Raw genomic sequence first — 24,821 nt, 5'->3', positions numbered from 1 at the left:
CAGTCAGACCTAGCAGAACTTCCCAATCAGATGAGCCCTTCCTTCCAAGCCCAGTGAGTGTGGGGCCCTGGGAGGCTGGGCTGTCAGCCACATGAGGAAGGAAAACATCCCTTAGTCTCTCCAGCAACTTGAGACTGGAATCTCCAGTGGGAGGGTGATGATCTACCCAACTGGAAAGCCAAGGGGTCTCTTGGCCATGTGTGTGTGAACTGCCCTCTGACCTTGCTCCTAGATCATCAGACTGCGTGTTTGTGGAGGGTCCCGAGTGTGGCTGTGCTTACTTTGATAAAAGCTTCGTACACATTGAGCATGGTGAGATGGTCACCCTCTTCCACAGCAAATTTCCGGTGCACTCGAGTCTGTGAAAAATAAAGTTCCATTCAGAAGTTGACTTCCATGACCCTCTTGTGCTGAGGGACATGGCATACTGCAGGAGGGCTGATAGCGTGACCTCCCACGTCCTACAGCCATATGCTGATCACCACCTCCTAAGCTCCCTTCAGACCCCACCCATGAATTCTTCTTTCTGTGGAGAAGTTCTTGAATAATGCCACCTGTTCCCTGGGGCTGAGGAAATACAGACACAAACATACGACAAAGACACTTAACCTCAGAACTACATCACACTTGGGTGTGGGTGACAGGCTCACTCCATAGTGTACAGGGAGGTATATACATACATAAGTATGCTTGTGAAATACTTCCCAGGAGACAGAGCAAACCCACTCCACTAGTGCTCTTTTACACACTCTCACTCACACTTTTACACACTCTCACTCTTTTACACACTCACACTTTCACACTCTTTTACATAACTGTCTGCAGGAGTTTCTAACAGAGTTCTGACAAGAATGTACAAGCAAACAGTATAAAGAGCTCAGAGAGGCTGGACTTACGGCCTGAGACTTCTGGTTTGAGGGGAACACAAAGACATTCTGGATCTGCATCATGGCGGCGATACTCAGGACCTCCTGAGAACAGCCGAAGTTCCCTAGAACATGAAAAGTATGTTTGCAAACAGACAAGGCACCAACAGGAGAGAAGGGCATTTCCCAATGTGTTCCTTGTAGTCTACTATAAAATAAGGTTGTATTTTATAGTTCTTTTTCTCAAGCCTCTCATATGTAAGCACTTATGGTACTATGGCTAACCCCACATGTCTCAACTGAGGATTCCTCCCTGCAGTGCTAAGGCTGAGGGCTCTTGATGCCAGCCAGGATGAGGCCACACTGGCCTGTCACCAAAGACACATCAACAGCATGCCTGCTCCCTGTCCTCTATGTCGACAGCTGGAGTCCAGGGAAAGGAGGGAAAGGGGAGGACGTGTCGAGCTATGTTCCTCCAGCTGTCTTCCCACTCCCAGCCCATCTGTGGGGTAGCCTGCCTCCCCAAGTACTGCTCTCCTCCAGGAAGCCTGCAGCTCAGGGTGGCCCGGATAGCATCCTGCGCTGCTGCTGCTGCTGCTGCCTCTTGAGAACAGACTCTGTAACCGCTCAGCTCACCAAGGACAGAGGACAGCAGAGAGAGAGCAAGCTGCACTCCTATTGGCTCCCCACAGCCCCTGCCTGCCTGAGACACAGGGGATTCTGTGCTTACTGCACTTAGAATCTGTTCTCAGGGAAGGCGAGCCCCTCACTGCTAACTTCCCCACACTGGCTCAGAAACATAAGTTCACAAACTACCACTTGATGTAACAGTTAGACAAAAACATAAAATATGAACAGTACCTTTCCCAGAAAGAGAAATAGATTCTGTATTGTCAAGATGTTTGTAAGTAAGAAACAGACCTTGCCCTAACTCACACGCTCACAACTCTGCAGAGAAACTGGCACCCTGTACACTGCCTGACAATGCCGCCATGCAGCCGCTGTGGCACATGAGTGTCTTGGCAGTGAGAGCTAGCACAGCCATTTTGGAAAACACACGGATGGTCCTCAGGAACTTAGAATAGAGCGGCCACATGATCCAGAAACCTCGCCTCTGGGTACACCCAAAGACCTGCAGTTGCTACGTGGAAGGGACCCACACTCTGGTGTCCACTGCAGAGAACAACAATGTGGAAGCAGCCTCGTGTGCATCAGCAGAGGGATGGATAAAGACGACATGACACACGTGATGTAACCTATCACACAGCTTTACAAAAGTAAATCCTGTCATCCGAGCCCACACGGATGGCGGTGGAGTGTGTTAGGGCAGGCACAGGCACACACTGGACAGTCTAGTAACACACGGGAACAGAGTAGAAAGGAGGCTGTAGGAGGCTGAGCTATAAAGATGGAAGATGCTGCCTCAGGAACACAGTTTCAGGCTGGAGGAGTAAGTTGTAGTGATCTAGCACTATGGCAACCACAGTATGGTGTATAGTTCCAATTGCTACAACAAAGTCCATAACATACTAGACGTGCTAATTACCTTGACTGCAGCTTTCCACTATACAAGTATCAAACATCACACTGTATCTTACAAACACACACATCTCATCATTAGTCAAAAGTACGCACTTCATCATTGCTGCCACTTTTAAACCACGTTTGTTCACCTCCCTGGAGGCACAGAATTCAGAGAAACCAACATAAAGTCAAAAGGAGCTGTCAGGCTCCACCCACCTGACTCCAGCAGCATCTTGGCAAACATGGGGTTCAGGGGAAACTCTGCAATCCTCATGCCAAGCGGCTCAGTGAGGCGACAGTCTTTGTCCAGACCTGCCAGAGGAACAGAAGAAGTCAGGAGGCTGCACCTCTGTGCTGCAGATGAGCAGGAGCTGGGAGAAGAAAAGATGTCTGACCGCTCCTAAGCGCAGCCTGACAGGAGGGCCGCACAGGAAAAGGGGAAGCAATCGCTGAGCTCAACCCATCTTAAATGATGCTTTTAAGGAACTCTATTCAAGGACTTCAATCAGGCGGCGGCCTGCGCTTCCCCAGCCCCCTCTCCCCAACAGCGCTCCACAGAAACCGCCCTCTGTGGGGTCTGCCTGCCTCCTGCAGCAGCTGTCACTGCAGATGACTCACTGCTCCCCTCAGCTCCCACCACATGGGCCTGCTTTTCACCTTCTGGATCTTACTCCATAGCTAGGGCCTGGCAGGCCACAAATATCCAAAGACAGTGCCTCAAAAATCCAGCATCCTGCAAACTATGAGCAACCAATCACAGGGCTGGACACCCAGAATCTGAACTCTGACCCTGACACTCTCCCCCTTCAAGTAGGCAGACTCCTCCATCTTTCCAGCACTCCCCCACCACCTCAACCTTTCCCCAGGCCTCTCTTCCAACCACCAAGAACCCCACGATACCGAGAAGTGCTCCAAAACCTGGGATGCCAGAAAAGTCCTTTCTGTCCCAACACAATTGTCTTCTTAAACCCAGGCTCCCCAACACTCTCCAGAACGTTTCTATGAGTGAGGACAGATGACAGGGAGTCAACACTCCCTGTTCCTCAGTTCACACAGCCCTGTCATACGCTGAGAGCTGGGGATGAAATGCTAATGAGACACACACTACAGGCTGATGTTATGTCCCAAGCTTAAGACCTCTCTCATCGTACAGTCACAACTGATGATTCACAAAGAAATGTACATATAAACTGGGTGCTTTAATCCCAGCACTTGGGAGACAGGGGCAGGTAGATTTCTGAGTTCGAGGCCAGCCTGGTCTACAGAGTGAGTTCCAGGACAGCCAGGGCTGTACAGAGAAACCCTGTCTCAAAAAAACCAAAAAAAAAAAAAAAAAAAAAAAAAGAAAGAAAGAAAAAAAAGAAAAAGAAATGTACATATAATAAATGAAAATGCTCTCCCTCCCTTTTTCCCTCCCATCCTACACCACACACAAACACACACACATACACACACACACACACACACACACACACACGCCAGAACAAATCATAGACTTAAGTGCAAGAGCTAAAACTTGGAATAAAGCCTGCGAGTCAGATGTAAGGTGTCAGCAAGGCTGTTTCCCTTTGCTTGTCTGGCTTGCTGGCAGGGGCTGCACTCAAGGTCTCAGACACCAAGCACACACTCTCCCACTGAACTAGGACTCCATCCCCACCTCAGTGTGTCCTTAGACATGAAGACACAAGCACAAGAGGCAGAAGAAAAAGCAACAAGGTCACAACTGTGACCTGCACATGACACCTCCAAGTGGCCAGAGCGTCTTTACGATCACACATATCTGTAATCAGCGCGTGCAAAGAACTCCAACTCAGGCGTAAAGAGCAGATGCTCATGCGGGCTGAACTGACATAGTGCTGGCACTAGACAGTAGATCTCCGTGTTCATGGATTCCATACCCTTAGATTCAACCAATTACTGTGTGAAATATTTGAGAAAAACAACTGTCTGAACAATTACACACAGTTTCTTTAGTGTCATGGTTCCCTAAACACTACAGTCGAATAACCAATGACACGGTGTTTACATTGTAATAAGTATAAGAAACCTAAAGATTGCTTAAAGTGCATAGGAAGTGTGTGGGTTATGTGCAATGCTATGCCATTGTACACGAGTAAGCATCCCTAGATTTCTGGGATCTGAAGGGAGTCCTAGAAGGAAATTCCATCCATAGATACAGAGAGACTTGAGACACTAACTAGTCTTGCAAACTGACTTGCAAACAAGAAAGGTTTTCAATATCGTAAGTCATCAGAGACATGCAAGTCAAAACTACCAGACACCATCTCATATCCATTAGGTTAGCTGTGCTTAAAATACAGACCATATCAAGTGTAGATAAAGTTGGGGGTGGGGCAGGAGGATATCCACCAAACTCCACGTGCTGATGTTCACAGCATTATTATTACTAGCAAAAAAGAAGCAGTTTACAACACCCACCATCTAACAAATAGAAAATCAAATCACTATGTAGTATGTCCATATGCTAGGATATTACTCAGCAGGAAAATATGTTCCTCTGCTACAAGAGATCCCTGGGTAACCTTAGAAAGAGCTAGGTGAAAGAAGCAATCCACCAGAAACAACCTAGGATTCCATTTCTAAGCAACACCTCAACTAGACAAAGACAGAGTCAGCAGGTTAGTGATCGCCTGGGGCCAAGAGGACAGGAATGTAGAGTGGGCACTAACAGAGACATGTTTCTTTTCAGAATGATAAAAATATTCTAAAATTGGATTATACTAAGGACAGCACAACCCTATGAAAACAGAAGCCCTTGAACAGAAAGCTGAAAAGAGTAAACTGTATGGTATATGACGTATGCCTCAATAAAGCTATTTTTAAATTACTCAAGGCAAAACCTCAGGGAAAAACCTCCACTAAAATTTACTGACAAACTCACAGAACACCCCGAGAGGCTTCCACTCCTAAAAGACATGGTACCTCCTGAGCTGACGCCATTTTCTCTTAAGATACATCCTGTGTTTTCAAATGAACCAACAGGGCTTCCTACACAGCACAGAGTGCCCTTGCCTGAACAGGACTGCTGCTACCTGCCCAATTCCCACGGGAACTCAGGAAGGAAGTAAAGGGGATTTCAGGGTGGGTCTGGAAGAGGGAAAGGGGTCTGAGGACAAGAACTGGGGTGTATAGAGACCGGCCAGTCTCTGGGTGTCTCTGAGAAGAATCCTGATGATGGCCATCCATAGCGTCCACCACGCTTTATAAATTATCATATTGGCCATGTGGTGGTGAATGAAAATGGCCCCCATAGGCCTATAGAGAGTGACACTACTAGGAGGTGTGGTCTTGCTGAGTAGGTGTGGCCTCGCTAGTGTGTCACTGTGGGTGGACTTTGAGGTTTCAGACGCTCAAGCTTGAGCTTGAGCTCTCACGCTCTTCCTGCTGCCTATGGATCCAGATGCAGAACTCTCAGCTGTCTGGCCAGCACCATGTCTGCCTGCATGCTACCATGCTTCCCACCATGATGATAACAGGCAAAACCTCGGAACTGTAAGCCAGACCCAATTGAATGCTTTCCTTTATAAGAGTTGCCATGGTCATGGTGCCTCTTCACAGCAGTAAAACCCTGAGATGCGCCATGAGCTACTTTTGTCTAATTTGTATTTGTAAATGTCACCAAAGAGTTTATTATACACATGGAGAAGTCTAATCCCATTCTTAAAGACTGGAAGAATGCTAATTTAAGTCCAGCTATCCATTATCATATAAGTGAACACAAGAGAACCGGGCTTACCTCCGAGAGCATAGAGCAGCTCCAAGGCTTGAACCATCGACTGTGCTGGCGGGGGCTGTGAAACACATCAAAGGCCCAGTTAGTGTCTCTGACAAGGAGCGGAACATGTGACCACTCTGGCTCACTCTCGCTCTATCACACTCTAGCCGCCCAGTCTCGGTGCTGTTGGTACCTGGAAATGTGCACCCCCCTCCTCTCCTCCATCAGCAGGGACAGCCCCACACCTCCTCCTCTCCTCCATCAGCAGGGATAGGCCCCTACTTTAAACTACCCTTCACTTCCCTAAGCTGCCTCAGTCTGTACTTGGAGCTGCAGACCCTACAGCACAGCACAGGCAGAGGAAGGACCAGCTTCGTTGCCCCAGCCTTGCCAATGGCGAGCTATCGAATGTTGGAATTACTAAAGCCGCAGACACACCAATACCGCAAAGGGCAGCAGGCTCACACTGCGCTGTGATGGGTGCGCTCATGCCCTCACTGAGCACAGTGTCAGATGTCAGTGGATCCTTCGAGAGACTCTTCCTAGTTAGCCAGCTGACAAGACCCACACCTTCCAGACTGAACTGCCTTGCCTCCAAATCTGCAGTGCAGCAAACACACTTTAAGCATCTGAGTAATTTAGCTCAACTTCACAGATGAACATCTGAAGAAGGCTTCGGAGCACTTGAGAGCAGGACCAGAGGCTAAACTAAGTCCTTGCTTTTAGTTGTTGTTTACCAAAGAATAAAGTCAAATCTTTGAGAGGTTTGGTGATGACTAAACAGACTTTACACTGTGGGATCTACACCTGATTGGCGACCCTCAGAGGAGCCAAGGAATCACTGAAAATCACGCAGCTAAGCCAAACTTCCCTCAGCTGCCGCCACCTTGTTCTTGGGAGAGGCAGGGCAGGCACAGGCTCAGTGGGGAGCTTACAGATCCAGAGCTCCGCTGAGAGAAAGGAACACACAGCAAAGCACCAACCGCAGGAGCAGGTCATGGGCCCCTGTGGGCATGCAGTCCCGCTCTGGGTCTCTCACTCACAGGAGCTCCGGGGTAAGTCCAGGGGATCATCCCGTGCTACTGTCAGACTACAAAGAAGTCAGCTTGTCTATAAGTGGGCAGATGACATATACAAAACTATGTCTGTTTGCCAAAGTCATGACATTAGATTGAAGTCGTACTTTACTATTTAACAGCAGACTCATGGAAATTACTAATAAATATTAGCAGATAGATCAGCTTAAAATTTTATATGAACTATAAAGTGACCAATAAACTTTAAAAAAAAAAAAAAACCTGCAAGAGCAACAGCCGTAGCACCTTCCCCACTCACCCGCACCTCATCTGAGCACCCAGGCCAGGCCTTGCATGCTGCTGTGGGGAGCCTAGGAGAGCCAGGCAGCCATGCATCAGGAGCCTACAGAAGACATTAATGATTCCACTCCTGCGGCTTGCCTTAGGAAATCATCACAGACACCGTGGGCCACAGGACCGCTCCCGAACTCCCTTAGCCCTGGAACTCTACAGCCAGGCCCAGTCACAGACTACGTCCTAACTCCACCCCTTCCTTGTCTCTCCGAGCACTGGTCAAGCTGCCTGTAGCTCCCCACTGACTTGTCTTTCCCAAGGAGAAAGGACAGGAGTGACAGAGGAAGAATTCTGGCTCACCTGGATGCCAGTTTGCCCACACCCTGGATAGGACCAAGTGGCAGACATGCAGTGTTTTAGCTGCATGAGGAAGAAAGGCAGAACGCCTGACCAGTGTCCTTCCACCACACCCGAGGGAGCCCCTCAGCCAGAAGCAGGACTTACAGACATGAAGTGGAACCTGAGGACATTGTCGATCCCTAGGGCTTTCAGCTGCAGGATGACTGGGGCCAAATTGCTGCGCTGCATCTCAGGGACAGTGGACTGAGGTAACTGGTCAAAGGCTTCCTCTAAGGAGAGGAAATCAAAAACGGAAACAGGTCAAATGTGACGTGTGAATGCACCTGTACAGCAGCAGAGTCCACCTTCTCTACCTTGAACAAGTGTGCTGGGATTCTAGGACCAGATGTACAACATTATGATACAAAGTTATTTTTACATTTAGGAAGGACCATTCTACTGCAAAAGTATAGAGAGTTGAACAATACCCTTACAGAAGCAGCTCCCTACTTCCAAATGCTGCTTTTCAAATGCTTTTGTCAGCGAAATACAAAACTAAAGTAGCAAGCATTTGGGTAGTCACTCTCAGGCCCGGCTGCTGTTCATTCTGCGCAGGGCAGAGCGCTTCAGGGAAGCAAGAACAGCAAAATAAGCAAAGAAGAGTGGAAAAATAAATCACCAAACTACTCTAGAATCTGACGAAGGATCTAATCACAAAGAGCAAATTCATACAAACCTAGTTTTTTAATCAAGGAGCCAAATGCAGAGTCACACCCAGAATCCTGTACTTGCATGTCCCACAGGAACGAAAGGTAACCTCAAACAGGAGAAGTACCCCAAGGCACAGAGATGGGGAGGAGGGGAAGGACAGAGAGTCAGGAGAGGACTTCATGAAAACCAGATCAAAGGGCAGGGAGAAAGCAAGGCTTTTCTGAAGTCCCTTGCTGTGTCTATTCAGAAGGCCTGTGGAGTGCACACACCAAACCCGCCCACGGAAGTCAGCGCTGTGCAGATGCACACCCTCCTTAAACACAAGCATCACTCGGTCTCCACTTAGACCAGAGGCTTCAGTTAACAAGAGAGGAAAATTAGCTACACCAAAGTCTCCTGGAGAAACACTACTATCAGTAAGAACTTTAGAAAGGTTTTCCTGAGAAAACAAACAGCCAATATTCTGGACCGTGTAACATAAATAGCCAAATGCATGGGTCTAGCTGGAAGGTTCTAGATGGCAAACAACAACAGGAAAGAAGTTCTTTAGCTTTAAGAACATTGTGGTTACTGTACTGTTACCAGGACAACCACATTCCCCAGGCACCACTGACCATGCAGAAACAAGTCATTAGCTGAGAGGCTGGCCCCGCTGAGAAGATGCTGAAGAAGCAGGTGTTAATGCTCAGCGTCGAAGATGTAATGACACAGGGAAGCTGCAAAGGCCCCAGAGCCCAGGGCATAGGTCAAGAGGGACAAAACCACAGGCAATGCCCCTGGGGACCTTCAGAGGTAGGAAGGACCTGGATCAGGACCAGAAAAGCGGCCCAAGAGGAGAGCAGGAAACTGGGAAAAGTTATACAGGAGCTGCCGACTGAATTAGGGGGATCTGTGTGGTTACAGGACTGTTACCAGGACAACCACATTCCCTAAGCATGCCACTGGCCAAGGCACAAACACGTCATTCGCTGGGAGGCTGGCTCCCCCGAGAAGATGCAAAGACAGACAAGCCCAAGGCATCAGAGGTATGACTGGCAGAGTGGGAAGCAGATCACGTCTAAGAATGGAACACGGCTGAGAATCAGGTAAAGGTGAGAGCAGAGGAGCTAAGGGAACGTCTTGGAAGGTTCTGGAAAAGGAAACTGAGTAAGGGACAGCTGCACAGTAAACTCAGCTGGGAACCCGAAGGGCGGGCACTAACGCATAGCTTACTGTCCCTGGCCCTTCCCAACCACACCCATGTTAAGGCAGCTCCTCCGACTAAGGGCTCGGGCCCTTCCACCCAAATCCACTTGCCCAGCTTCAGTCCATGCCCTGTCACACAACTCGACACATGAAACGCTGGTGCCCATTTCCACTCTGAAAGCTCATTTGAGTTGGAGCTGGAGAGGTGGCTCAGTGGTTAAGAGCACTGCAGAGGAGCCAGGCTCAGCTCCCAACACCCACGGGCCAGGTAGGAATCACCTGTAATCCTAGTCTAGGACCTGTAACCCTCTGCTGGCCTCCTCAGCACCACACACACATGTGGTGCACAGACATTCACACAGGCAAACACATAAAATAAAATTACCTCAAATTACAAATACTGTTGAGAATGGTGGTGCACATGTTTAAATCCCAGACCCTGTGAAGCAACAGTAGGAGATCTCTGAGGCTAAGGCCAGCCTGGGCTCCACAGAGAAATCCTGCCTCAAAAGTAAATAATTCCTTAAAAAGTTAAACACACAATTACTATACCTACAACTCTGCAATTCCTCAAAGAATTAAAGGTTCCCCTGCATGTCTCAAGTCTACCCACACGCTTACATCCAGCACTACTAATCCCTAGGGCCAAAGAGAAACAGCGTGAACAAGGAATGAAAAGACTCTGTAAGTGGGCACTGGACACAGGAGGGAATTAATGACCTGGAAATTCCCCCTGCACACTAGGAAGGCAGGAAGGTGTGCTCCATGAGGGTAGACCATGGGGGTGGTGTCTGTCTCAGTACCACTCCCAGTGAAAGAGACAGACAGACAAACAGCAGCTTTGGAACACCTGTGCCTACCAGCGTCAGCAGGCCAAGAGGAAAGCTCGTTGAAGGCCAGGACTGTCTACCAGAATTTCACCCTGTGACCTCAGAAGCTAGCATGGTCGTGATACAGAACTGAGCCAGCCCTTTGCTGTCTGTGAATGAGTCTCAGGAGGACTCAGCAAAGGCACCCAGGGATCTGATGGGCGGTGCTACTGGGCTCAGGGGTCCAAGAACACAGCACATTAAGCAGACAGAAAGACAGTGCTTGCTGCACAAGTCTGTACTCAGGGGTCTGACATAAGGCCCAACATTAGGTTAGAGCAGAGATGGCAGGCAGGGGGTGGTTCACTGAGCCAGCTGGGGAGTCCTAGCAAAGGAAGGAAGTGGTGGGGACTCTGGGAGGGAGAGCTGGATTAGAAAGTGAGTTCTGCCATGAGGGACAAATGTCTGCTCTGGGATCCAAAGCCCAGGCTACCCTAAGAAAATCTAAAGTTGTTAAGAAACACCATACAAACCTGTATAAAGGCGGTAACACTTTCCCGAGCGGTTGCGCCCACCACGTCCTGCCCGTTGATTGGCTGACGCCTGAGACACTGGTACCACCACCAAGCATTCAATAGCTGTCCGGGGGTTGTAGGCTCGAAGCTTCATAAAGCCACAGTCAATCACATACACAATGCCACTGATTGTGATGGAAGTCTCCGCCACATTGGTGGCCACGACCACCTACCGAAAAGAGAAAGAAAACTAGTTGGTTCTTTCCACTTTAAGTAAGTTTAAAAATCCGAAAGACATATGACTATTTCAGACATCATGCTGCCAGGAAGGAACTTAAGACTAGCACACTGGCTGGAAGTGTTCCAGTTCTATAACCATACACAGCTTCCCCAAGCTCCTGAGCACTGCTTTCTCATGCACATAGTATGACCACTGCCTCCCCCATGGTTGTCGAGGGGGATCCAAACACAAAGAGATTAGAACCTGACACTGAGCCAATGGTAAGTTCATTAATGTCTTTTCTACCGAGCAGATAACTTCAAAGAGCAACAGGTGCCAAGGAAAAGATACAACCTGGGATATACATAATAGTATATGCTGTGTCATTATATGCTACATGTTATATATTAGAGTTCTATATATATATATATAATATATATATTATGTAACAAAGTTTCCCCTTCACACTGGCTGCCCAGACATCATCACTAAAACATGAACATAAATTCTGACCTACTCATAGGAACTGGCCAACCCTTCAAACCAGAGAGAAGCGCCACAGAGGAAGGAACTACTACCACTGTACAAGAAGCTTGGAGACAAAGGAGGTCCTAGCGAGTGTGCACCAGTCTCTGGCTACCTGCCAGCTGCCCCTGCCAGGCTTAATGCAGATGGGGACCTGTATATAAGATGCACACAATGTTTTTCAAGCACTTCACATTTTATAAAATGATTTTTTTGAAAATGTTCCTACTTTTGTATCTTAAAGCTATTGCGGAGACGGTGAGATGGCTCAGTGGGGAAGGACACCTGCCACCAAGCCTGAAGATCTGACTTCAATCCCTGAGACCCACATGACAGAAAGAAAGATGGACTCTGATCTCCACGTGTGCACATGACACATATGTGCCCTGCCCCCACCCCACATAAATAAATTTAAGAAAAATGTTTAAGTATGAATGTTTTACAGCTAGGAAATCTGAAGCTAAATAACTTAGGGCAAGCACACAGCCACCACAGGGGGAAGCCAGGCCTGCAGCAGTTCCTGTGTGACTGGGCAGATTTGGATTGTTCCATACCGAGTGGCATTAAGTTGGGAATGGGTCCTCAGACCAGGCCACCCCTCACCTACTGCACTCTGAGCCACCGTCATGTATTCCTCATCTAGGGGAAAGGCTAAGAGGGAGGGGAGGCGGAGGTCGGGTACCTGGTTCCTCCCGTCCAATGCTTCTCGCTGCCACACCCACCTTCAACATAATTTCAAGGCTAAAGATTTACCTGATTTAAAACTGATACTCCTAACAAATGCTTTAGGAACCACAATTAGTAATTTTATCTAGTTCTGACTGAACATAATCTACCATGACAGGCTCTGAGGCTAAGGTAATAATGTGTTGTGAAAAATATTCAGCAGACAAAGAAAAGCTACAAGAAGTGACCTGCTCTGATAATTACTGTCGGAGTGGCCCTTCTGGGCAGGTGCAGAAAGTCTCACAGCACATTATTCTACTTTTACTTTTAGATCTATTGCATAGAAACATGGACCTAAGATTTGAAAGAAAGGTCCTGTTCAGCAAAGTTCGCTTCAATAAAACAGGGTCTAGGGAGATGGCTCAGTAGAAATGCTGGCTGTGTATGTGCCCTGAATCTTCAGAACCCACATAGAGCCAGGCAGGGAAGCACGTGTCTTTAATCCTAGAATTCCACGGCGAGAGGAGGCAGAGAAGAGGCATTCGTGGGCCAGCCAGCCTGCAGGCACAGCCACAAACAGCCTGCCTCGAAAAGGTTTTCCTCCAACCTCCACATGCGCACTGCAGCATACATCTACACTTACACACATACATGAACACGGACTAATACATACACACACCAGAGACAACAATCTGCAGTACAAAGGGGAGCCAATGTGATTACCAATGGCTGCAAGAACCACTGATCACTAGGAGCCTCACCTTCCTGACGCTGTGGGACACCCTTTCAAACACCTTCATCTGCTCAAAGGAAGGCAGTCCTGCATACATGGGGAGAACCCGGAGGTGTTTCTTCATCCCGGTGCGAGCCAGTGCCCGAGCCTGCTCGATCAGCATCGACACAACAGTTTCTACTTCTTCCTAAACACAGAACCAGAAAGCAAAGCTGGCCAGGCTGTCACACCGAAGGAACGAATGCCGGGACAGGGGCTTTAGCTGTTGTCACCTTCATGGGCTGCCATGTCCCACTCAGGATGACACTTTATCAAATGCTACCAGATGACAGTGTCAAAGGAGTAAAGCTCTGTAACTGTACAATTAATTAGTAAAACTAAACCACCCGTAGTTAATGGAAGGGTTCCCACGAACAACAGCAATGAGGGACTGGAGAGACAACTCAGTAGTGAGGAGGCTCTGCTGCTCTTGCAGAGACCGGAGTTCAGTTCCCAGCACCCATGTCAGGCAGCTTACTCTGCCTACACCTCCAGCGCCAGGGATCCAACCTCCTCTTCAGACCTCCACACAGGCACCTGCACTCACTGCACATAGATGACAAACATGTACACATAACTCCTTAAATGACTATTTTGACCCAGCTTTTATGGACGGGCATGAGCAGCATCCCCTGTGCACAGACATGCTGAACATTCTGTTCATATGGGCAAGCTGTTACCTATGAAGTCAATAAACGCTTTCCTGAAGAGAGATACTAACTATGGGAAATGTCCTGCAGTGGAAAAGATTGCTAGAGGTGGTTCGAGCAGCATTACAACCTTAAGACAGTATTCTGGTTTATTCAGTTGTTTTTCCGCCACGTAGTCACTGGCTACCTGCAGAATAAGCTGGAAAGATGTCACAATCAAAGGGCCCACTCCTAACTTTAGGCCACTTGGGAAAGGGCTTTTTGGTCACAGGATGAGATTGCAATATGCATGAAGCACAATGTGCCTAATGCACCATCCAATATGGAAAATGAAGCAGCCCACAGACATAGAACCTATGAAATCTGCTAATACATGTGAAATATCAGAGCAGGAGAGACGGCTCAGAGGTAAAAAGCACTAGCTGCTTTTTCAGAGGACCTGTGTTCAGTTCCCAGCACAGGCAGATCAGAATCATATGTAACTAATAGATCTGACACCCTTTTCTGGCCTCCACTGCACCCACATGGTACATACACATACACAAAGGCTCACACACATAAAATAAATTTTAAATTAAAAATTTCAATTAACCCTCTACAGACAGAATAGGGATGAGCTAATGACCCCTCACAATCTAGATGGTAGAGGACCAATAGACAACTAGATGGCATCAAAGCAATCATTTTTTTCTTTTATGCAATTTACCAACTACAAAATACAGTTTGACATGACACAAGGAGCTAGCTGCTCTTCCAGAGGATCTGGGTTCAATTCCCAGTATCCACAAGGCAGCTCAAAATCATTCATTAACTCCAATACCAAGAGACCTGACACCATTTTCTGGCCTCCTCAGGGACCAAGCACGAAGACAAAACACATATACACATTTAAAAAGAAAAAAAAAATGAAAAGAAACAAATGGCTAAGAACAAGGCTTTATGCTAACTCTGTGCTGTCTTAGCATGTCTATGCAGAGGGGCTGGGTGGAGTTACCTGGCCAGTGAGAAAGGCGAGTATGTCTCCATCTCCCTCTGTCTGATGAATTTTTACCACAGTGTCCACAGTTGCCTTGATATAATCTGGAACAGGGCTGGGAAAAATGTATGAGGAAAAGATCATCTCTGGAACATGCTCATTAATCACAGATCAATTATCCTAATAACCTGGCAGCCAAACCTCATCAGAGTGAATCTGGGCCAGCCCAGCAGGTAATTAACATATAGAGAACTAAAATAAAAATGGCACTCCTTTATTTTCAAGGGCAGCAACCAATAACTGAGGGTGTATCTCAATGATACAGCACTACGGTAAGGTCCCAGGTTCAATCCCCAGCACAAGAAAAGAACAACATTAAATGTAGCACTTCTGTACATAATTACATGTAAACAATGGGTTTGGGCTATATTTCCTAAGAAATAAAGAACGTTCTGAAAGATAGAATGTTCTGGAAGCTGGACCTGCATCATTGCTGGATTCAGTCTTGACACTTCTGTGCAAATTTACAGGCACATGTGGCCATCGCCTCGGCAGGAGAGAGTTAAGCAGCAAGAGGCTGGTGGGAAGTGTATATAAATTATTTACCTTCAGAATGCAAAGATGCCAAGGCACAGAAAACCAAGGGCATCAGCTTCAGAGCAGAAGCCCCCTGTCCAAGTTAGCCTTTCTGCTGCTGTGATGAAACACCATGACAAAAAACAAGTTGGGAAAGGCTTATAGATCCCAAGACACAATTCATCACTGACGGAAGTCAGAAGAGAAATTCAAACAGGCAGGAACCCGGAGTCAGAAGTGCTGCTTACTGACTTGCTCCTAATGGCTTGCTCAGCCTGCTTTCTTAGAGCCCAGGACCACCCTCGAAGGCCTACGCCCTTCCCCATCAATCACCAATTAAAAAAATGCATTATAGGCTGGGCTAAAGCCCACACTTAGGGGGCCTTTTCTCAATTGAGGCTTCCTCCTCTCAGACCACTCTAGCTTGTGTCAAGTTGAAGAGAAACTAGTCATCAGAGCACACACATCATCTTCCCAGCCAGCACCTGTGGGCTCAGTGAATGGAAAAGGCAGTCCCTCCAGCTAGAAGGACCCAAAGATGAAGTTTACAGCTCTAGATTATCAGGAGCTAAACTAGGCCCAGGAACTAGATACAACAAATTAGAATGGCCCCTTTCTTATTCAAGGGGACTCCTCCCAAAAGTGTGAGCTAGGTCTTCTTGTTAAGGATATATAAGGAGCAGAAAGACTGAGCACTGCTTCCCTTACTGATGGTGCTCTAGAAACCCCCAGTTCAGAAACGGCCACACTACGTCCCCTCAGCCTCCTGTCTGACTCTCCGCCTGAACGGATGGCCACAGATGCATGTAAACTTGAACAGGAATATCAAACTCGTAATTCAGCAGTGATGCTGACCCAGCTTCCAGAATTCACCCGTAACAGGAACTGCAATGTACCCTCCTCATTGGCCTCCATGATGGAGGCAGATGATGCTCCCTATTATCCTGCATTCAGGGGAGGTCCCAAATCACCATAACCAAGAATCAAATATTATCAAACCTTTGTAGGTAAAAGATATCCACTGGAAATGTCCGTCCTTCCACTGTGAGTGTCACAGAGGTATCTCTGGCTGGGTCACTGGTCTCATTCTGGTTAAAGAAATCTCGAAATTTCTGAAAATAAATATATAAATATTCACATTAACTATAAAAAAGAAAAAAGAAAAGAGGATGGTTCACAGTAATCCATAGAAAGAAAGAAACTATAAAACTGGCAGAGGTAAGTGGGACCACAGGAATCAGACACACAAGATTACACACTCCAGAACAATTCATTTTATTTTAGACACAGGCTCTAATGTGGCCCGGCTAGGCTCTAACTTACTAATTATCTGAGGCTAGCCCTGCACCCCCGATCTTCCTGCCTCTACTTCTTAAGTGCTGGGATTACAGGTGTGCACAATCACATCACACAAAATGATTTTCTACATTCACAAAATTCTTTTTTTTAATGGCTCCACCAAGTCATCTCCCCACAGGGACCAGCTTGTTTGTTGAAGACAGGGTCCTTGATTCTCAGCTCAAGCAGACCAGAAACTCTACGTAGCCCAGGCTGCACCTAAACTCAGCATCCTCCTGCCTCTGCCTCCAGAATGCATGCATCACCACACCCAACTAAATTTATTTTTCTCTTATTGAAATTGCAGAGGAAATTTCAATGACAGATTCTAAAGGTTTGATTATAAATGACCCTCAGCTAATGTGTAGCTTTGGTATTACTTTATCCCCATCTTCTGTAGTTTATTTAGCTGAAAATTAGGTGTGGCTCAAGTCTGGTACAGGTTAAGTCAGGCTGGGGGTAGCTAATCTAGAAAGCACATATCTAATCACACAAGGTTATCAGTTCACAAAGGTTTCCTTCTTGCACACTAGGTGTGTCTCTGATATATATTTACTGTAACTTTCCAATGGATGCCAAGCCGTCTGATAGCATAAACAGTGTCTTCTCCAAACACAGGCACATGAATGTAGAAAGAGAACAGGACAGAACCACTTCTTAATCAGTAAAGCAATGTCCTCAGCAACAAAGACCCTGGGCCTGATTTAATATGACTGTGAAAGACTGGGACAGAACTGGAGGATCCAGCCAGAGCCAGATTTAAACACTGCAGACAGCTCAGAGACAGAACACAAGAAACACAGTCAAGACTGTCACCAACACCCAGTGTCAGCTGAGCCAGGGGCCATGAAAGGAGAGTACAGCCTTAAAGACAAAGAGTGGAGATCCAAGATCCCCAGGAGGAGCTGAGTGAGGAGGAGGAGGAGCAGGACAGCAGGGGCCAGAGCTGAAGGAAGAGGGCTTTAAGAAGAGCGTGATGAGCATAGCTACCACCGGCCATGTGGAACTGTGAGGGAGGAGACCACAGCAGCAGCTTTCCCGGGTGGAGTGGACCGCTGGGCCCCAGCAGCTGAAGAGCTGAGGAGGAGGGACCAGGAGCTACCCTTTGAAGAACACTCTGGATGCACTGAGACACAAAGTCGAGATTCCTAAGGTTTTTATCCTTTATCTTCATTTGGAATATACAGATAAAAGCCAAAAACTCAGGCTGGAGAGATAGATACAGCTCAGTGGTTAAGAGCTCGGGCTGCTCTTGCAGAGGACCCAGGTTTAATTCCCAGCATCCACATGGTGGCTCACAACTCTCTGACCCCAGTGACAGGGGATCTGATGCCATTTTTCTGCAAGTGATATACAAAGATATATATGCAGAAAAAAACATACACATAAAATAAACCGCAATATTTTATTCTGAAAAGGCCAGTAACCATTTCTCAAGAGTGTATGGCCTGAGGCAGAATCAAGGAGCCAGGAAGTGACACCAGCCCCTCACCTGGAAGAATCTGAGTCAGCTTCAGGCGCTAGGGTCACAATGACATGAACACCAGGTAAGAATGGAACAAGAAGACTGAGAGGAAGGGACACAGTCTGTGAAACAAAATGGGAATGATTCGGACCTGCAGTGCCACCCGTCAGCCGTTCCAGCTTCCTGTCCTGGGGGCCCCTCCCACCTGGTCCACAGGAGAGAGCGCTAAGCAGCCATGTGCATGCCCTGTCCAAATCCTACCCATGCCAACAAGACTGCAACCTGCAAACTGGTCCAGTGAGGACCTGACCCAGAGGACTCAGGATCCTTTGCCAGGACTGATGGAAGAGGAAAGGAATCTCTCTACAAGTAATCAGACATCCGACCAAACAACACAACAGTGGGAACTGTCTGCAAACCTAGCTTCCGTGGAGTAGGCAGGCTCAAGGAGAAGAATGTGACAGAGGGTGAAGTGACACTTTGCAGTCACACCTGCTGTGTATGTAACTGCTCATCTAACCAACCTTCTACAAACAGGGCGGCTAAACCAACCGTCTGAGCAGCCTCCAGCCTCTCTGGCACTCCCCTGCTGTGGACACTGACCTCTCATCTTCAGGCTGGGCCGTCCACCAGAGCAGGTGGCCTGTCAGCAGCATTACACATCTAGACAGTTTGGCATTAAGTTTGTCACCTTCAGATACAGCAACTTGGGTGAGAAGATGGATCCAGGACACCCTTGGGCTTCCATATACAAAAGCTAAATAAACCACATCCTGCCCCTGCTCACTCCAGACCCCTTCAGTCCACTCACAGCCTCTTCCTCTCACTTAAGGCTGCAGATACCACACGCACATGGACCCGCATCTACCCACCCCACACCCTAAGCCAGGAGATCCCATATCCCGCTGTCTCTCTTCAACATTTCCCTCAGAAGTAGGCACTGGATATCCAGTCAAGGAAGGGAGAGTGGGCCAAATGGCCTAGAGCTCAGCCTGAGCCCAGGTGAGAACTGCTAATGTACCAGCAAGGCCTGCATCAAAACACGCCAAGGAATGACAAATCTAGGCTCTGCCTTCCAATTCACAAAAGGTGTCAGGAGATCATCCACATCCACTACTACAGATGAATGAGACAATGTTCTCCAGTCTCTACATCCCAGTAAAAGACACTTCAAACATGAGGCTCAGAGAGCGGTGTAGAAGAGGGAGAGGGTCAGGGAGTTTTCTGCGAGACTGTGTCTCCTACTAATGTCAGAAGCTATATCCATAGTCTCACCAACATGCCTGCCAAATCATGAGCTGTCCGGGGACAACAACAGGCATGTAACGTGGACAGGGAAAGCCCATGAGTCCTCAACCCTACACAAGGAACTATAGAGAAGTAAGGAACGCTGAGAGGGGATGAAAACAGTCTTCTGTTTCTTCTTCTGAGAAAAGTACACTTGCCACTTTTAGTTCTTTTTTAATACCAAAGGCTCAGCCCTGAAAACACATACAAGAGACGTACAGACAGGCAGGTTGCATTTAGGAATATATGTGTATATACAGAGATGCATATAATCAACAATAAATGAAAAGAAAGGTTATGAACTTGAAAGAGACCAAGGATGGTATATGGGAGTTAAGAAAAAGAAAAGGGAAGGGAAAACATTGTAACTATATTATCTTAAAAATAAAATTTAAAAAAAAGACAAGAAAGACAGCAATAAACAGTTCATCCTTGTCCATTAGCAGTGAGCCCAGTGGGGGAGGGGCATTATACTTTCACCAAAACTAAACCTGTTTAGAAAAACACTGTTTGTAATTTAAGAGAGAAAGATGGAAGTGAAAAGACAACAGGATCTGTGCAACTGGAGCAGAGAACAGGAGCGGAGGAGACGAGGCGCTGCTCCTGCCATGGTGGTCTCGCCGCACTCTCCCTGGGAGAGTCTGCAGCAGGGGAGGACAGTCTTGATCACAGTAAGGCTGTGAGAAGGAAGACTCGGGCCCACCCCGGGCAGCACTATTCTACTGTATCGCAATGGAAAGTGTATGGCTGCAGAGCTGGCTTAAGTGGGTTAAGAGAACCAGGGCTCGACATCAGCACCCACGCGGCAGCTCACGGCTAACTGTAACTCCAGCCCCAGGGAGACCCGCACTCTCTCCTGGCTTCATGGGCACTGAGCACACATGGTGCACAGACAGACATACATGCAGGCAAAACAGCTATGCATAGAAGCGCAAACTTCTTTCTATATAAGGAAATGTCTAAGAGGAGCAGGAAAAGGTGAGCTAAAGTCAAGTGGCGGTTCTTTTTTAATATTTTCCACAACACATGTATGCATTGATTTCTGAGAACTAAAATAAACGCTTTTGTTCCTAGGTTGTTTTTTGCCAGAATGTCATCAGCATCAGAAACAAAATTAAAACCCCTCTGGAGAACATTCCAGCATACATCATGGTGATAGAGATGACAGCTCTATCATGGGGCAATGCGCGGAGATGACTGTGGGCAGCCGGAAGCCAGGAGCCGCCACAGCCTGTGGGCAGCCGGCAGGCCAGCCCGGCACATGGGAGGAACCTCTCACCAAGTCTGCACTCTTCCACCCACAGGAGACAAAAGAGCAAGCCAGGGCCAGGCCCTCGCCACATCTCCCCTGGCAGAGAGAGCTGGCCTCCTGACTGGCATCTCCATAACTACTCCTGGGTCTCTACATAACACAAGAAAGAGCTTCCTGAGCCCCAGATATGGGCAAGTCACTGCCCTACCTCCTGCACTGTAAGGCCACAGGATACCATCATGAATAAGACAGAGTCCCAGTCTTCAAGGACTCAAGCAACTCCTAAACATGCACTGGAAATTGGTGTGTCTGAAACATATTCAAAGCTGTGCAAGAGGTCAAGAAGCAGCAGGGTGAGGAAAGGAAGCCTCGCTGAGAAGGAAGGTTCTCTAGGACCAGAGTAAAATGCTGGAAGAGCCATAGGCAGGTCTGAAAGAAAAATACACTGGGAGAAAACCCTACCTCACCCCAAGGAGAAGCTTGGTTTTCTCAGAATAGAAGGGGATCGGTAAAGCTGATAACAGAGAACACTAGGCAGAGTGGAAGGAGATGAAGTCAGAGCAGCAGCTGAGGATGGAGCACCCCTGGGCATGGAGTACCCGTGGGCATGGAGTACCCGTGGGCATGGAGTACCCCTGGGCATGGAGTACCCGTGGGCATGGAGTACCCGTGGGCATGGAGTACCCCTGGGCATGGAGTACCCAAGGGCATGGAGTACCCGTGGGCATGGAGCACCCCTGGGCATGGAACACCCCTGGGCATGGAGTACCCGTGGGCATGGAGTACCCCTGGGCATGGAGTACCCGTGGGCATGGAGCACCCCTGGGCATGGAGTGCCCCTGGGCATGGAGTACCCGTGGGCATGGAGCACCCCTGGGCATGGAACACCCCTGGGCATGGAGCGCCCCTGGGGATGGAACACCCCTGGGGATGGAGCACCCCTGGGAATGGAGTAGCCCTGGGGATGGAGCACCCCTGGGGATGGAGCACCTCTGGGGATGGAGCACCTCTGGGGATGGAGCACCTCTGGGGATGGAACACCCCTGGGGATGGAGCACCCCTGTGGGGCCTGGCAGAAAGAGTTCTGGTAACTTGTAGAACTCATGGTTCCCTATGGCTCCCACATGGTCCGGGAGCTCGGCTCACCCTTTGCCCATGAAGAAAGGGTCATTTTATTTCAAACCCTGCTAAAATGCCATCTCTTTGGTGACAAGTTCTTGACACTCTCAGCTGGCTAGAGTTAAGAGCAGCCTTCTAGGTTACCTCAGCACCTCAACATACTAAATATCTATTTATGCGCCTCCTTCCCTGCTGCAGCTAGCAGGAGGCTTACCATTTAGAATATATAAACAGGAAGTGACCAAAAAAATAAGATGAATTTAACAAATATTTTTAAATAAAATATTAGTCATCGAGAATAAGTCAGCCATATAAAAACATAGGGACAAAGAGATGGCTCAGCTGGTAAAGATGCCGACTGCTAAGCCTGAGGCCCTTCATCCCGGGAACTCACGTGGAAGGAGGATAGACCTGACTCCTCCAAGAGTCTGCTGACCTCCCCATGGCTTGTGTGCCCCCTACCACACATACAAAAAGTAAAAACAATTTAAAAAGAAACACTTACCATGGAAATTACTACATGTTAGAGGAGAAACTTCAATTACACCAAAAAATTAAAATAAGTGTGTAATTTTCATAAATTTTCAAGAACTATAGCTTCACACTGACAAGTAATTAAAAAGATGCTGCCTGTGTCAGGAGGACAGCAGAGACAAGCTGGTGATCACCACCTCCCTGGGTTACTTACATTTGATGTCCACTCACAGTTGAGAAGGAGCATCATGTGACATCTAGAGCAGCACATGGCCCCAAAAGAGGCAGGTCGTTCTGCCGAAGACATGCTTTGGCCAGAAGTACACGCACAAGGATATATTTGACAATTCTCCAGTGTTTAGGCAGAAGAAGAGAGATGCCCTTACCTCTGCGTCCAGAGTGGCTGAGGCCACAATCAAACGAAGATCCCCTCGCTTTTTCTGAATCTGAAAAAGAAGGCACCAAGAAATAATGGTGACGGCAGGACAATGTACAACCCTACAATCCTAGACATGCATGGTGACAAGGCCTGAAAATTCCACCAGGCAGGAGGCAGGAGGGTCACGAGTTCAAGACCAGCCAGAAACAGCTAGACAGAAACCCTGTCTTACGGCAAAAAGGAGTCTCCTTCATGAAACAGGGATGCTACAACTGATGATGTCAAGAGTCAATGTGATGTAGACAATTCTTCCTGAATTCAAAATGTCAGAGCTTGCTAAATTACAACCCAGCAAAAATGTTGTACAAAATACAAAGAGAATTTAAAACTTTAATTCTAACTACTGCCTAACTCTAACCCTAAATTTAAGGGCTGAATTTGAAATTATTAAAAATAAACACTTTTTCTCACATGTATTCACACTCAGAAATATGAGAAGGTAAATTCAGATCCATAAATAACAGCACCAAGATAGCAATCTATTCAAAGAAATGTGGTCCCCGGGCACAGCACATCCACCACACCCAGAGCAGCTGTGTGCAGATGCTCAATGCTGGGGAGCCTGGGCAGAGCCAGTCTCTTACTTCTCTGTCCTTGGTAGGGATAGCTAGTGAGAAAAGTCCTCAGGCAGAAGGTAATGGGAAAAGATCACAACACACGCAGTTTATAAAGTCCTAGCTGTGTGCCACTTCAGGAGACATGCAGAGCTAATCACGTGCACACTACACAGAGATGCAAGGCTGAGGAGGTGGTGGGCAAGCATCTCAAACCTAGCCCACCTTCCTGTCACCTCACTGTGGACAGACACAGTCAGGGGGGCATCCTTTTGTTGGTACACAGGTATATGATATATATGATGTCATCCTAAGGTCTGTGCGGCCTTACGTAAGCCCAGCAGACCTCCCCAAAGAGCAGTTCCTAGGCTGTCCTCTCCAGGCAGCAGCCATCAGCCATGTGTGGCTACAAGGAGCCCATGCAAAGATCAAAGTGTCATTTTATCCTCATTTCAACAATTCCAATCCAAACTCACACAGGTGGCTAATGGTTACAATACAGGTTTATACTCACACAGGCACACAGGCACACAGACACAGAGACACAGACACAGAGACACATACACACAGACACACAGACACTGGTTTGGAGATTCATATATCTGGCAGTCAAAATCTGTACCCAGGCAGTCTTCCCAAGGCCACAGTTCTTGGTCATCTCAATCTACCATTTCTTTTTAGGCTCTTGTCATTGAGGATTTATCCAAAGAAAACAACAAATTAAAAAATAAAACAAAAAAAGCAATAATGTTAAGGGTCAGAATGAGAGTGGAGGTAACAGACAAAAACTAGACAATAAATAAAAAGGTCATTATAAATGCCTCCACTCTGAGTGTGTTTAAAATATTTTTTGAATATTTAAGAGTTAAAAAGAGAAAAGAAATAGAAATGTAGCACATTTAATTACAGGGTGCTCTTTGCCACAGTCCGACATCCACCTAGGCACACGCATGCCTAGCAGTACAAGAAGGATGTGGTAGACACCAGCAGCCATTGCACAGACTCTGAAACCCTGTCAGGGGCTGGGAGGTGGCTCAGAGGTTAAGAGCACTGGCTGCTCTTACAGAGCTTCTGCTCCCAGCACCCACAGGCAACTCACAACCATGTGTTACTCCAGCTCTTCGGGACCTGATACCCTCTTCGGGTCTCTGCAGGCACCTGCATGTAGGTGGTCCACAGACATATACTCAGGCACAAGCATACTCTCAACATAAATATAAAAATCTTTAAAATAATAATTATAATGTCTTCAAAGACTATTTCATGGTGAAATGATCTTGATATAATATTAAACGTACAAGATACAAATTAGCACATATCATCTAATCCTACAGTGTCAAAACACACACAGACACAGACCGGAAAAAACACAGCATCGTATGACTCGTGGTTTTCTGTGACTGAGTAGGATAATGGGATAATTTCTTTCACTTTGTATTTGCTGGTTTTGTATATTGCTGTAATTACTTTCCTAGCCAGGCAACAATGCAAAAACTTAGAAATCAGAATGCTA

At 47.4% G+C, this 24,821-nt stretch overlaps 1 protein-coding gene across 3 annotated transcripts in view; it reads right to left on the bottom strand.

Moving 5' to 3' along the window:
• The window catches only part of Dhx35 (DEAH-box helicase 35), a 59,597-nt gene that overhangs the window by 13,764 nt on the left and 21,012 nt on the right, over nucleotides 1–24,821 (bottom strand). For 2 of the 3 annotated variants that reach the window (XM_052184167.1, XM_052184169.1), the window contains 10 exons: nucleotides 22,702–22,761; nucleotides 16,380–16,492; nucleotides 14,823–14,919; nucleotides 13,168–13,326; nucleotides 11,014–11,224; nucleotides 7,941–8,065; nucleotides 6,148–6,202; nucleotides 2,607–2,702; nucleotides 897–991; nucleotides 282–359 (listed from right to left, as the gene is read on the bottom strand). In XM_052184167.1, the coding sequence (XP_052040127.1) occupies nucleotides 282–359; nucleotides 897–991; nucleotides 2,607–2,702; nucleotides 6,148–6,202; nucleotides 7,941–8,065; nucleotides 11,014–11,224; nucleotides 13,168–13,326; nucleotides 14,823–14,919; nucleotides 16,380–16,492; nucleotides 22,702–22,761 (1,089 nt within the window). The remainder of the gene's footprint in view (nucleotides 1–281; nucleotides 360–896; nucleotides 992–2,606; nucleotides 2,703–6,147; nucleotides 6,203–7,940; nucleotides 8,066–11,013; nucleotides 11,225–13,167; nucleotides 13,327–14,822; nucleotides 14,920–16,379; nucleotides 16,493–22,701; nucleotides 22,762–24,821) is intronic. The other variant, XM_052184168.1, reaches the window with a different exon arrangement.

Source organism: Apodemus sylvaticus, chromosome 5 (genome assembly GCF_947179515.1).
Source record: "Apodemus sylvaticus chromosome 5, mApoSyl1.1, whole genome shotgun sequence".
Classification (NCBI taxonomy): domain Eukaryota; kingdom Metazoa; phylum Chordata; class Mammalia; order Rodentia; family Muridae; genus Apodemus; species Apodemus sylvaticus.
This window is presented reverse-complemented; position numbering and strand designations above follow the sequence as displayed.